General features: G+C 30.1%; 1 protein-coding gene across 1 annotated transcript; it reads left to right on the forward strand.

The window, feature by feature from the left end:
* The first annotated feature begins 161 nt into the window (after positions 1–161).
* On the forward strand, positions 162–5,097 carry LOC114163774 (glutathione gamma-glutamylcysteinyltransferase 3-like). The gene is made up of 8 exons (XM_028048089.2): positions 162–381; positions 459–615; positions 698–936; positions 1,171–1,334; positions 2,159–2,210; positions 2,689–2,916; positions 3,053–3,571; positions 4,848–5,097. The coding sequence occupies exons 1-8, from the start codon at positions 304–306 to the stop codon at positions 4,902–4,904; spliced, it is 1,494 nt and encodes a 497-aa protein (XP_027903890.2). The 5' UTR covers positions 162–303; the 3' UTR covers positions 4,905–5,097.
* The last annotated feature ends 4,816 nt before the right edge of the window (positions 5,098–9,913 follow it).

The raw sequence follows: 9,913 nt of genomic DNA on the forward strand, positions 1-9,913 counted from the left end.
ATATATATATATATATATATATATATATATATATATATAAACAAAGAGAACCAAATTGAAAAAAGAACTGAGACAAATGAATATTTGAGTTTTTATGTTTTTTTACTTTTGTTTCGTGTTGGAGTAGTTGGTTAAAACATATTTTCTCTTAAAATATTGTGGGGACAGAGAGAGGGAGAGGGGGAGAGAACTGAAGAAGAAGAAAGAAAGAAAGAGGAAGTGAAGATAGTAAGTAACGGTAATTTGTTAAGTTCAGAAGAGAAACATTACTGTAGCAGTTGCAGAAGAGGCAGAAGAGGTTTGATGAGCATGGCGAGCACAGGTTTATACCGCAGAGAGCTACCTTCCCCTGCAATCGAGTTCGCTTCGCCCCTAGGCAAGGTCAACGCTCTTTCTCATCATTCCATTCATCTAATTCTTCCTTCAACAGTTTCATCGATTCGTTCTTCTTTGCACAGAAGCTGTTCGGCGAGGCACACGAGCAAGGAACCATGGAAGCCTTCTTCAAGCTAATATCCTACTATCAGACGCAATCAGAGCCTGCATACTGCGGTCTCGCCACACTTTCCGTTGTTCTCAATGCCCTTGCAATTGATCCTGGAAGAAAATGGAAAGGTACATTGGTGTAGTAATCTTCTCTTTTTTTCTTTTTTCTTTTTTCTTTTTTTAATTTATGATAGGAAAAGTCGCTTAACAGGTCCTTGGAGATGGTTTGATGAGTCCATGCTGGATTGCTGTGAGCCTTTGGCTCAAATTAAACTGGAAGGCATTACGTTCGGGAAAGTTGCGTGTTTGGCTCGATGCAATGGAGCTAAGGTTGAAGCCTTTCGATCGGATAAAAGCTCGGTTGATGAGTTTCGCAAACGTGTGATTTCCTGCTCTCACTCTGAGGATTCTCATGTGATTGTGTCTTACCACAGGACACACCTCAATCAGGTGGTGTAAACTTCATTGGTTAACCATTCGTCTTTATGATAGATTATTTGTCTATTCATAATTCATGTTTAGTTAACTTTGATCGAGCCTACTTCACTTTATACATAGTTGGTTAATTCAACATCTAAGGTCCTTTTCTATACAGATACACTTACTGTTGAGTTGTGTAGGAAATGGAGAGAGGTACATGAGTTTATAGAAATGATGGAAAATTTTCTTCTTGTTGGGTAACAGACTGGAATTGGTCACTTTTCACCAGTTGGAGGATATCACGCTGAAAGGGATATGGTCCTCATATTGGATGTTGCTCGTTTCAAGTATCCTCCTCACTGGGTTCCCCTTACCCTTCTCTGGGAGGGAATGAGCACCATTGATCAAGCAACGGGACTTCGAAGGGGGTAACACTAAGATCTCTTACACTGCTAATTAAAGCATACTAGGATAACAGCTAGTTGTGTCTTAATTAAGGGATGCTGGCGACACATTCTTTCTTTCTCAATGTCTTTGGTAAAATTTCACCCAAATTATAGCCCCTTTAATTACTATTATTTCCTTCAAATTTGTTGCACTTCCCCTTTCGCCAAAACTAAACCTTCCTCAATTTTGTGTGAGAACTGTTTATTGAACAGTGGAAATGTTTCACTAGTCAATAAATTTTCATTTCTTACGAGGTTCTTTCTTTTTATTCAAGATTACCAATTTCTCAAAAATGGTAGTTTTCGTGGAATGTACTGTATGCTTCAAGTAATTTAGGTATTATTTATGCCCTGATGCATTTCATTAAGGAAAAGAAATCTGCATCGGGAACTCCAGAGAATAATTGCTATTTTAAATTATCGAAATTGGTTTGATTAATTTATAAAGGTACATTTTCCGAGTCTTATTTTGTAGGGTAACAAGTTCCACTCCAATCAATCATGTTGTAGAATTTGAGAGGGAAACGGGTGGAAGTCGAAAATATCTTTACCTCATCATAGGCATAACAATAATTTGATAATATGTACTAAATTTGTGTATATCTATATATTCTATTCACATATATCTTCTAGTTGTTATCTGCTGATGTAATCTGAAAATCGTACTATTTGAATGTATCAGTGTCATTAAAATCTTTCTAGTTGCTATGATTAAAGGATGCGATTTTATGAACTCATTTAGCTTGTTAAGCATGTTCAACTAGTCTTCCTGCCCACTATTTTATACTTGGAAATTTGTATTTCAGGTACATGGTTATTTCAAGGCTTAACAGAGCACCCTCTATACTTTATACTTTGGTATTGTGATACTATTAGATTCTTTGTTGAACCACTATATATACAATTTCTAAAATCATGAGTTTAGAATAGAGGGAAAGTACTCTGACACACTGTAAAATTGTAATGGTTAGGTCAGCTAGAAATAGCTTCTTCTTCTGAAATCATTTTGAACAATAAAATGTCTTATAGCCATACATAGATCATGTTAAAATATGAAGCGCACTGTAAAATTGTAATGGTTAGGTCAGCTAGAAATAGCTTCTTCTTCTGAAATCATTTTGAACAATAAAATGTCTTATAGCCATACATAGATCATGTTAAAATGTGAAGTGTGATTGGGAGGTCTGCATCCTTTTTCACTTGTAGGAACTGTAATGATTGAAAATATAGGTAAAAGTCTTTCTTAACAAAAGCTCTATTTTCGTATGCTTTGCAAACCAGTTTCTTTTTGTAGATTAAGGCAAATAGTAAATAAATACTTAAAGATTGTCTGCAGAGTTGTAGACATGAAGGTTGGAGCCGTGTCGCCAAATTTCTAACTGAAGATGTGCCTCAACTTCTAAATTCAGAGGATCTAACAGACGTTCAGGAAGTGCTGTCTGTTGTTTTTAAACCGCCTCTTAGTGAATTGAGAGGGTTAATAACATGGGTTGCTGAAGTTCGCAGACAAGAAGATAGAAATCTCACATTAAGCGACGAGGAAAAAGGAAGGCTTGCTTTAAAGGTTTTGACTCTACTTCCTTTCTGTTTTTTGGGGGTGGGGATAATTTCACTCTTGGATCTGTCAAATGTATCATTTGCATAATTAGGAACTTCAAATAAATGAACAATAACAATATTTGAGAGATTTGAAATTTCAGGCTGACATACTGGAACAGATTCGCACAACTTCACTTTTCAAACACGTGACCAGGTGGTTGGATTCTGAAAGTTCATGTTGTAAAACATATGCAAACCTTGGTGACGAAGATACGCTATCAGTACTTGCCACCGGTGTTTGTTGCCAAGGGGCAGATCTTTTGACTGGTTGTGGTAGGTTAGGTTTGTCAGGTGGAAAAAGCTGCAGTCAAATAGTGGTAAAACATCTGAATGTTGACAGTGAAAATCCAGGAACATTAGCTTCCGGAACTGTTACAACTAGTGATGGTAGTGAAGAAATTGAAGTGTTGGTCCCTCTGTGTCAAATGGAGCCAAGTAGGTTGTGTCTTTATAATGAAGGTCACTGCAAAGAAATGCACCCATCTGATACAGATTTCTTAACGATACTTTTATTGGCCTTGCCCTTGCATACGTGGTCGGGTTTTAAAGAAGAAAAGCTGCGAGTGGAAGTTTTGAGCCTTCTAGCAACTGAAGATCTCCCTCCCCTACTTCAGGAAGAGGTAATGTCTGGATTCCAACTAAGAATTTTATGCTAAACCGTGGCTATTATTTTTCATGGTAAATAAATATTTTAATAGGATTTCATTTTTAATAACTCTACTTACAAAGTCCTATTGTCTTACAAGTATATTCCTTTTCTCAGTTTACAGCAAACTGTAAATTCACACCATTTGAAAATTTTGATCCAAATTAATTTGATCACACCAAATTCAAGACTACCTTTTCAGTTAATTGAGTTTCAAAAAACATAACAGAGAGACTCTGAAATGCTAAGTTGCTCATGATAAAGCTTAATAGAGAGGTATCTAAAAACAAGAAACATTTACATTAACCACTAATTGGAATATATATATATATATATATATATATATATATATATATATAAAAGGAAAATAACACTTTGACACTCAAAAACATATGTTCATTTTGATAACTCTATTTTATAATATAATAATATATATTAAATTTTTTAATTAAAAAATAAAATATATGTAATTAAAGGATTGTCTCTTTTAGTAGTGTCAACATATCACCCTTTACGTTGACCACCTTGACAGAACCTGAATGCTTCAGTTGCTCATAATATTAAAGCTTAATAGAGAGTATCATTGGCATGTTATGAATTATCAACAGGAATATAGTTTTTTATATATATAATGGGAATAAATAGATCGTGTCCAACCCACCATTGGGATAAAGTTTGATAGTGATTTGGTATTGCTAATGCTTATTAACATGTTCTAAAATTTCTCTGGCCAACAAAGTTGAAGAGGTAAATTATATTCTTTCCATTTCAAAATAATCAATGTATAGTATTACCTGATCTTAAAATAATTACAGTTTTACTTATAAAAAAAATATTTTGAAATATTCTTCTGACTTTAACATTATTTTTGTTCTGTACATTGGTGGAACGAACTTGGTATTAATTGAAAAGTTAGTAATTGTTTTATCTAAATTTGTGCTAATTGAATAATTTTAATTTCCCAATTAATTTGGTTTAGGAAAAAATTGCTGGAATTAATTTTCCAACTCAAATAATAAGAAAACTTGCCTAAGAAACTTGATATAGAACCAAGTAAATCTTGTTCATGTTCTTCAAATGTATGTATAGCATAGAAATCTCAGGAAAGCATAGGTTCTACATCGTCGAAGAGAATTCATGAAAAACTAATGAATGGAACTTAGTGGGTTGGGTGAAATTATTATTATAACTTTGCAATGTAATCACTAATCTGATTAGCTTCTGATACTCAGTAATAATTCTTGAAACAGGTTTTGTTATTGCGAGACCAACTTCATTTTCTCATGCAACGTTGTGGTGACGTGTAGAACACACCTGAGAAAAACTATTGTTCTACCTTTGTGCAAGATGATGTCTGAGCTGTAGCGTAATTCTGTAGGGAAGAATAACAAGCAGATTTGCATAAATTGAAAGATGAATCAACTGAATGTGCCAAAAGGTGAACGTTAATCTGATATTTCTCACTTGAGTAATAAATTATGAGAAGTTAAAGCAGTAAAATCCTATTTCATTTTATACTATTGATCTATTGAAAATAAATGAATGGATATGTTCATGCATGGTATATCATTTTTGTTTTTCTCCAAATAGATATTTTGTCTTTTTGAAGCTATTCATTTCCTTCAACCACATGATCCTTTTTTTTCTCAGCTGTTATATTACGTGACAACTAGTAACAGTCGATGGCTATTATTTTTCATTACAATATCGTTGCGTGTGCGCTTAAAATTGACAGTTGGAAACATGCAATGATTCATGCGAAGTTAATGTTAAATGAATTGAACAATGCTGACAGGTTTTTTTGGCAATTTCTGTTTAAAGAATATCAACCACTCGTTGTACCATCGTAAATTGCATTGTCCTTTTTGCTTCTTTTGTTCGTGGCTACTTTATTTATAGAATTAGTCATTGATACTCTAAATGGTCCTTCATAATATCACGAGCTGGTCAAAAGTGTGGAGTTATAGACCCCGGTAAGGGGTTTTAATGAACCTATATATATGTTTTTAGTCTATGTTTGCATAGGAGAAGATTTTGTAGATGAAGTTTAAATAAGATTGAATGGCGTAGTCTCATTTTGTGGAAGGTTGTTGAGTCACTAATGAAATGAAATTTGAGTTATTACCGAAAATTGTCATATTTTATTGATGTCTCAACCAGAATTGAAAATACTTGAGAATTCAAAAGTTAATATTGAGTTGATGGAAATGAATTTTGATGAGATCAATTTACTTTAAGATCTTTATTAATTTTTGTCTTTTCTAATTTTACAAGTATGGAGTAAATTTAATTAAACTACATTAAGAACTTCATTTCACTTTTAGTCTAGTCTAATTTTATTCAGCTTCGCATATCATCAAATATCTAAACTGCACACTTTGAAAACTGTTTGGTATTGCTTTCATTCATATACCCCAACAAGCTTGGCGGGTCTTTTATACCAATTTTTGCATCAGAGCAAAGAGCATCTTTTTCCTGCGTCAATTAATTATTTGAATTTCTTAACTCAATAGTATATATTTTCTGTCTTACTTTGAAGAGTTCGGAAAAGAAGGTATGAAAGATTGCGGGTTCAATTTTGTCTATTAACAAAATTAACAATTGAATAGAAAAAAAATTATCTTGTTTTTTATCTTTTTAATAAGCAAACTTTTTAAGTATAGGTGACTTTAACCATAGAATCAACATGAACGCATGTGCTTTTGAAGATATAAAGCTTAGTTCTACTAAGTAAAAAGGATCAGGGTAAGTTAAAAGGAAAATTAACAGCACGCTTTTTATATTTTGACTATCACATTTAATTTATTTCAAAAATAAGTGGAAAATAAATTAATTTAATTTTCCTGAAACAGTGCTCTAGGTCGCATCAATGTGTGGTTCTCGGATCTATTCATCTATTATATATTTTATTGTCTCGCATAACAAATAAAATTACCAAAAGATGTAAATAGGGCGTAATTTCTTTTTAATTAGTCGGTATTCACTTTATTTTGGATGTTAAGTATCAACTTCTTTTGAAAAGATGTCTCAATTAGGTATATTTCAGATAAAAATTATTAATTCATTAACGGTATTAATATTTAAAATGACTTACAAAATTAATTATTGATATTTACATTAAAATTTAGTGGTAAAAGTCATGAATAAAGTTATTAGTGTTAATAATTTTTTTCTGACAAGAACCTAATTAAGACATTTTTTTAAAAGTTGGGACTCGATTCACACATTCTCAAAATCGGGTATCAAAATGACACATCTAAACGAAATTGGGTATCACCCACCTAATTAAACCTTTTTTTTTATAACTAAGCTTAATACTCCACTAATACACAAAACTCGCTATAAAGAGTAATTATCAGCTTAAAAAACACTTAATAATACAAATTTTTATTAATTCTTTAATTAATTAATTTATATCTTTAATTAAACATGTAACATCCTATTTAATAGTGAAATTACTAAATGAAGAAGTTCACAATTAATAACACAAAACATATAAAATTCACACATGGATGTAATATACTCATATCCAAAAGGATTATAACTATACAAACATAAGAAAAAATTTAAAGTTTGAACCACCAAAGGTTTCTGCCAAAATTATACATATATATTAACCAACTATCCCAAGCTTCAGACTCTTCAACATCCACTGATGCTACAATGTTGCGTCATGTTGCATCATCATCTGTTCACATTACATTGATGACCATAGCAAAAGAAAAAAAACATAATAAAAGACAAACAAGAAAACAGACAGAATAAACTAGCTGAATAAATGATACAAATATGTTTCTAAACATTTCACACATATATAAACTTCATGCAAAATATAAAACATAATCACTCAACATATCATATTATCAACCAAACTCCTATAAACTCGATATGATCTAAATACGTGCACTTGAGTCAAACATGTGAAATCGAGCACTTGTGGTAATGTAAACTACTTTACAAAGTTGTTCTGTCGAGCTACCACACACAAGGTTAATCTTTATTACAGTCATAAGAATAATGGAACCACCCTTTTGGACAGAACCTCCTGCTATTATCACTACCTAACCATTTTTCTCTACATGAGTATGAATGACTAGTATAGTTCAGGATAACCTCACAAAATGGAACAGTCCTAACCTCAAGGCACACCCTAGTGAACACACATCATCAATGAGATTTCCTACCTAGGAAACACATTACAACAGTTCACCACATATCTTTATTTCATAATATAAACCAAACATATATTTTACTTCACAATTACAAAACAATCATAGAAAACAAAATAATCAAACAATAGAAACAAACAAAACAGGACATCTGACGCTCAGATGAGCACTCAACATCATTTGTCTCGCAAAAACTGGTAAAATCATATCATTTCCAGACTTATAGTGAACACTGACACTCAGTGCCACCTATATGTTGTTAAGCACTGATCAATTCACAAAAATGTGGTGCCCAACAGTAAAGATTGCCGCTCAACATCTTACCAGAAAACTACATATAAATTTTGTGGTTTTTAAGTGATCATAACATGTTTCATAATTCAAATTATAATTCAAATTGGTACTCCTCTTTTATGTATTGATCAGTTTTTAAAACATAAAAATTAGTACCAATTTAACCCATAACTCAGATTAAATTTAATTTTAAAAATTAATAATTTAATTTATATTATTATTACATATTTCCATCTACATTTTTGTATTTAAATATAATATTATATAGTATGCATAGTTGTGAACTGTTGTAAACTGTCGAGGCTACAAAAAGGCCACCTTTTCACATCAATACCAAAAACTCCAATCAAAGTTTTCAAAAACAACTTCTAACGAACATAAATGGGATGTCACATCGTATCCCACAGATTTATTATTTTAAATTCATGATATAAATAATTTAAATTTTTTAAAATTAATAAATTAAAGGATAAACATTTATTTAATATGATAAATATTGATATTTTTTCAATATAATAAAAAAATATAAAGTACATAAATTTTAATTTTATTAATTTTTTTTAAACTTCATTAATAATTAAGATAATTAAAGATGTACATATTCTGAAATAATTGTCAAATTATTTACTATACAAAAATTAATATTAATACATAATTAATATTGAACAAATTATTAATAATTTTAAAATATAAAAAGTTAAAGTTTTTTATTTACATTAAAGTTTGCAAAACCAAAATACATAAATATTATTAGACATTTAATATATATTTAATTATTTTAACTATTAGTAAAGTTGAAATCAAATTAATAGAATTAAAATTTATATATTAAAAATGTAATTTACTTTTTATTATATTAAACAAAAAATATATTAATTTATTTTTTATCAATAAATATAAGTTATTTAGTGAATAGAGTTGGAACGCATAATTTCTCTTACCCTCTCTTTTTAATCTATCAAAATCAATTTTACTTTTCTAACTAAATGGAACTCACAACTTTTCCGTTATTTCCCTTCTAACCAAGCACTATGTCATTTTACACTACTCCTAGATATACTAATACTTATTATCTTGAATCAATTATTTATCATATATTAAAAATTAATTAAATACATTATATTAATTTTAAGTTAACAATTAATTGAAAATCAGAGAAAAGTACGTAACATTAAATATTTAAAAATGGAAAAGGTGTATACAACATAAAATATGTAGGACATAATTTTAACTAGGACCCTCTTGATGACCCACAAAAATTAATTGTTAACACTCCACTCCACGACAAAACACCAACAAACTGATTTTCATTTTGCCTTATGAAGTGACTCAAACACACCCACATTTACGTAACCATGAGTCTGTCTTCTTCTTCTTCAAGTATGACTTTAACCTAACTCTTCATTTCTCTTCAACAATCTTCAATTCGACCTTCTTCTCCTAAACCCACAATATCAATCCATCACAATTAACATTGTTGTATTTTGTTTGTAAATATGAACAAAATTAAAATTATAAATACAACAATCATGAACTATATGTATTTTGATAATTTTTTATTATAAATGTTTAACAACTTTTTTTTAAAAAGTATTTTACGTTTTTTATAAAAAAAAATGTATAATTCTGAAAATTTGTTTTTACTCAGTTAAAATGTTGTATTTAAATTTTTAAAATTAATGTATTTTCAAAATAATATTTTGTTTTATTATTATTTTTGTAAAATATTGCATGTTAAATTGAAATATTTAATTGAAGGGTATAAATTTGCATACGAAATCATTTGTTAAATATAAATAATCAATCAATCCTATGAAATAACAATTAATTTTATAGACTAAAACAATTAGCTA

Source organism: Vigna unguiculata, chromosome 1 (assembly GCF_037176805.1).
Source record: "Vigna unguiculata cultivar grain cowpea cultivar isolate G323 ecotype 2 chromosome 1, ASM3717680v1, whole genome shotgun sequence".
In the NCBI taxonomy this organism is placed as follows: domain Eukaryota; kingdom Viridiplantae; phylum Streptophyta; class Magnoliopsida; order Fabales; family Fabaceae; genus Vigna; species Vigna unguiculata.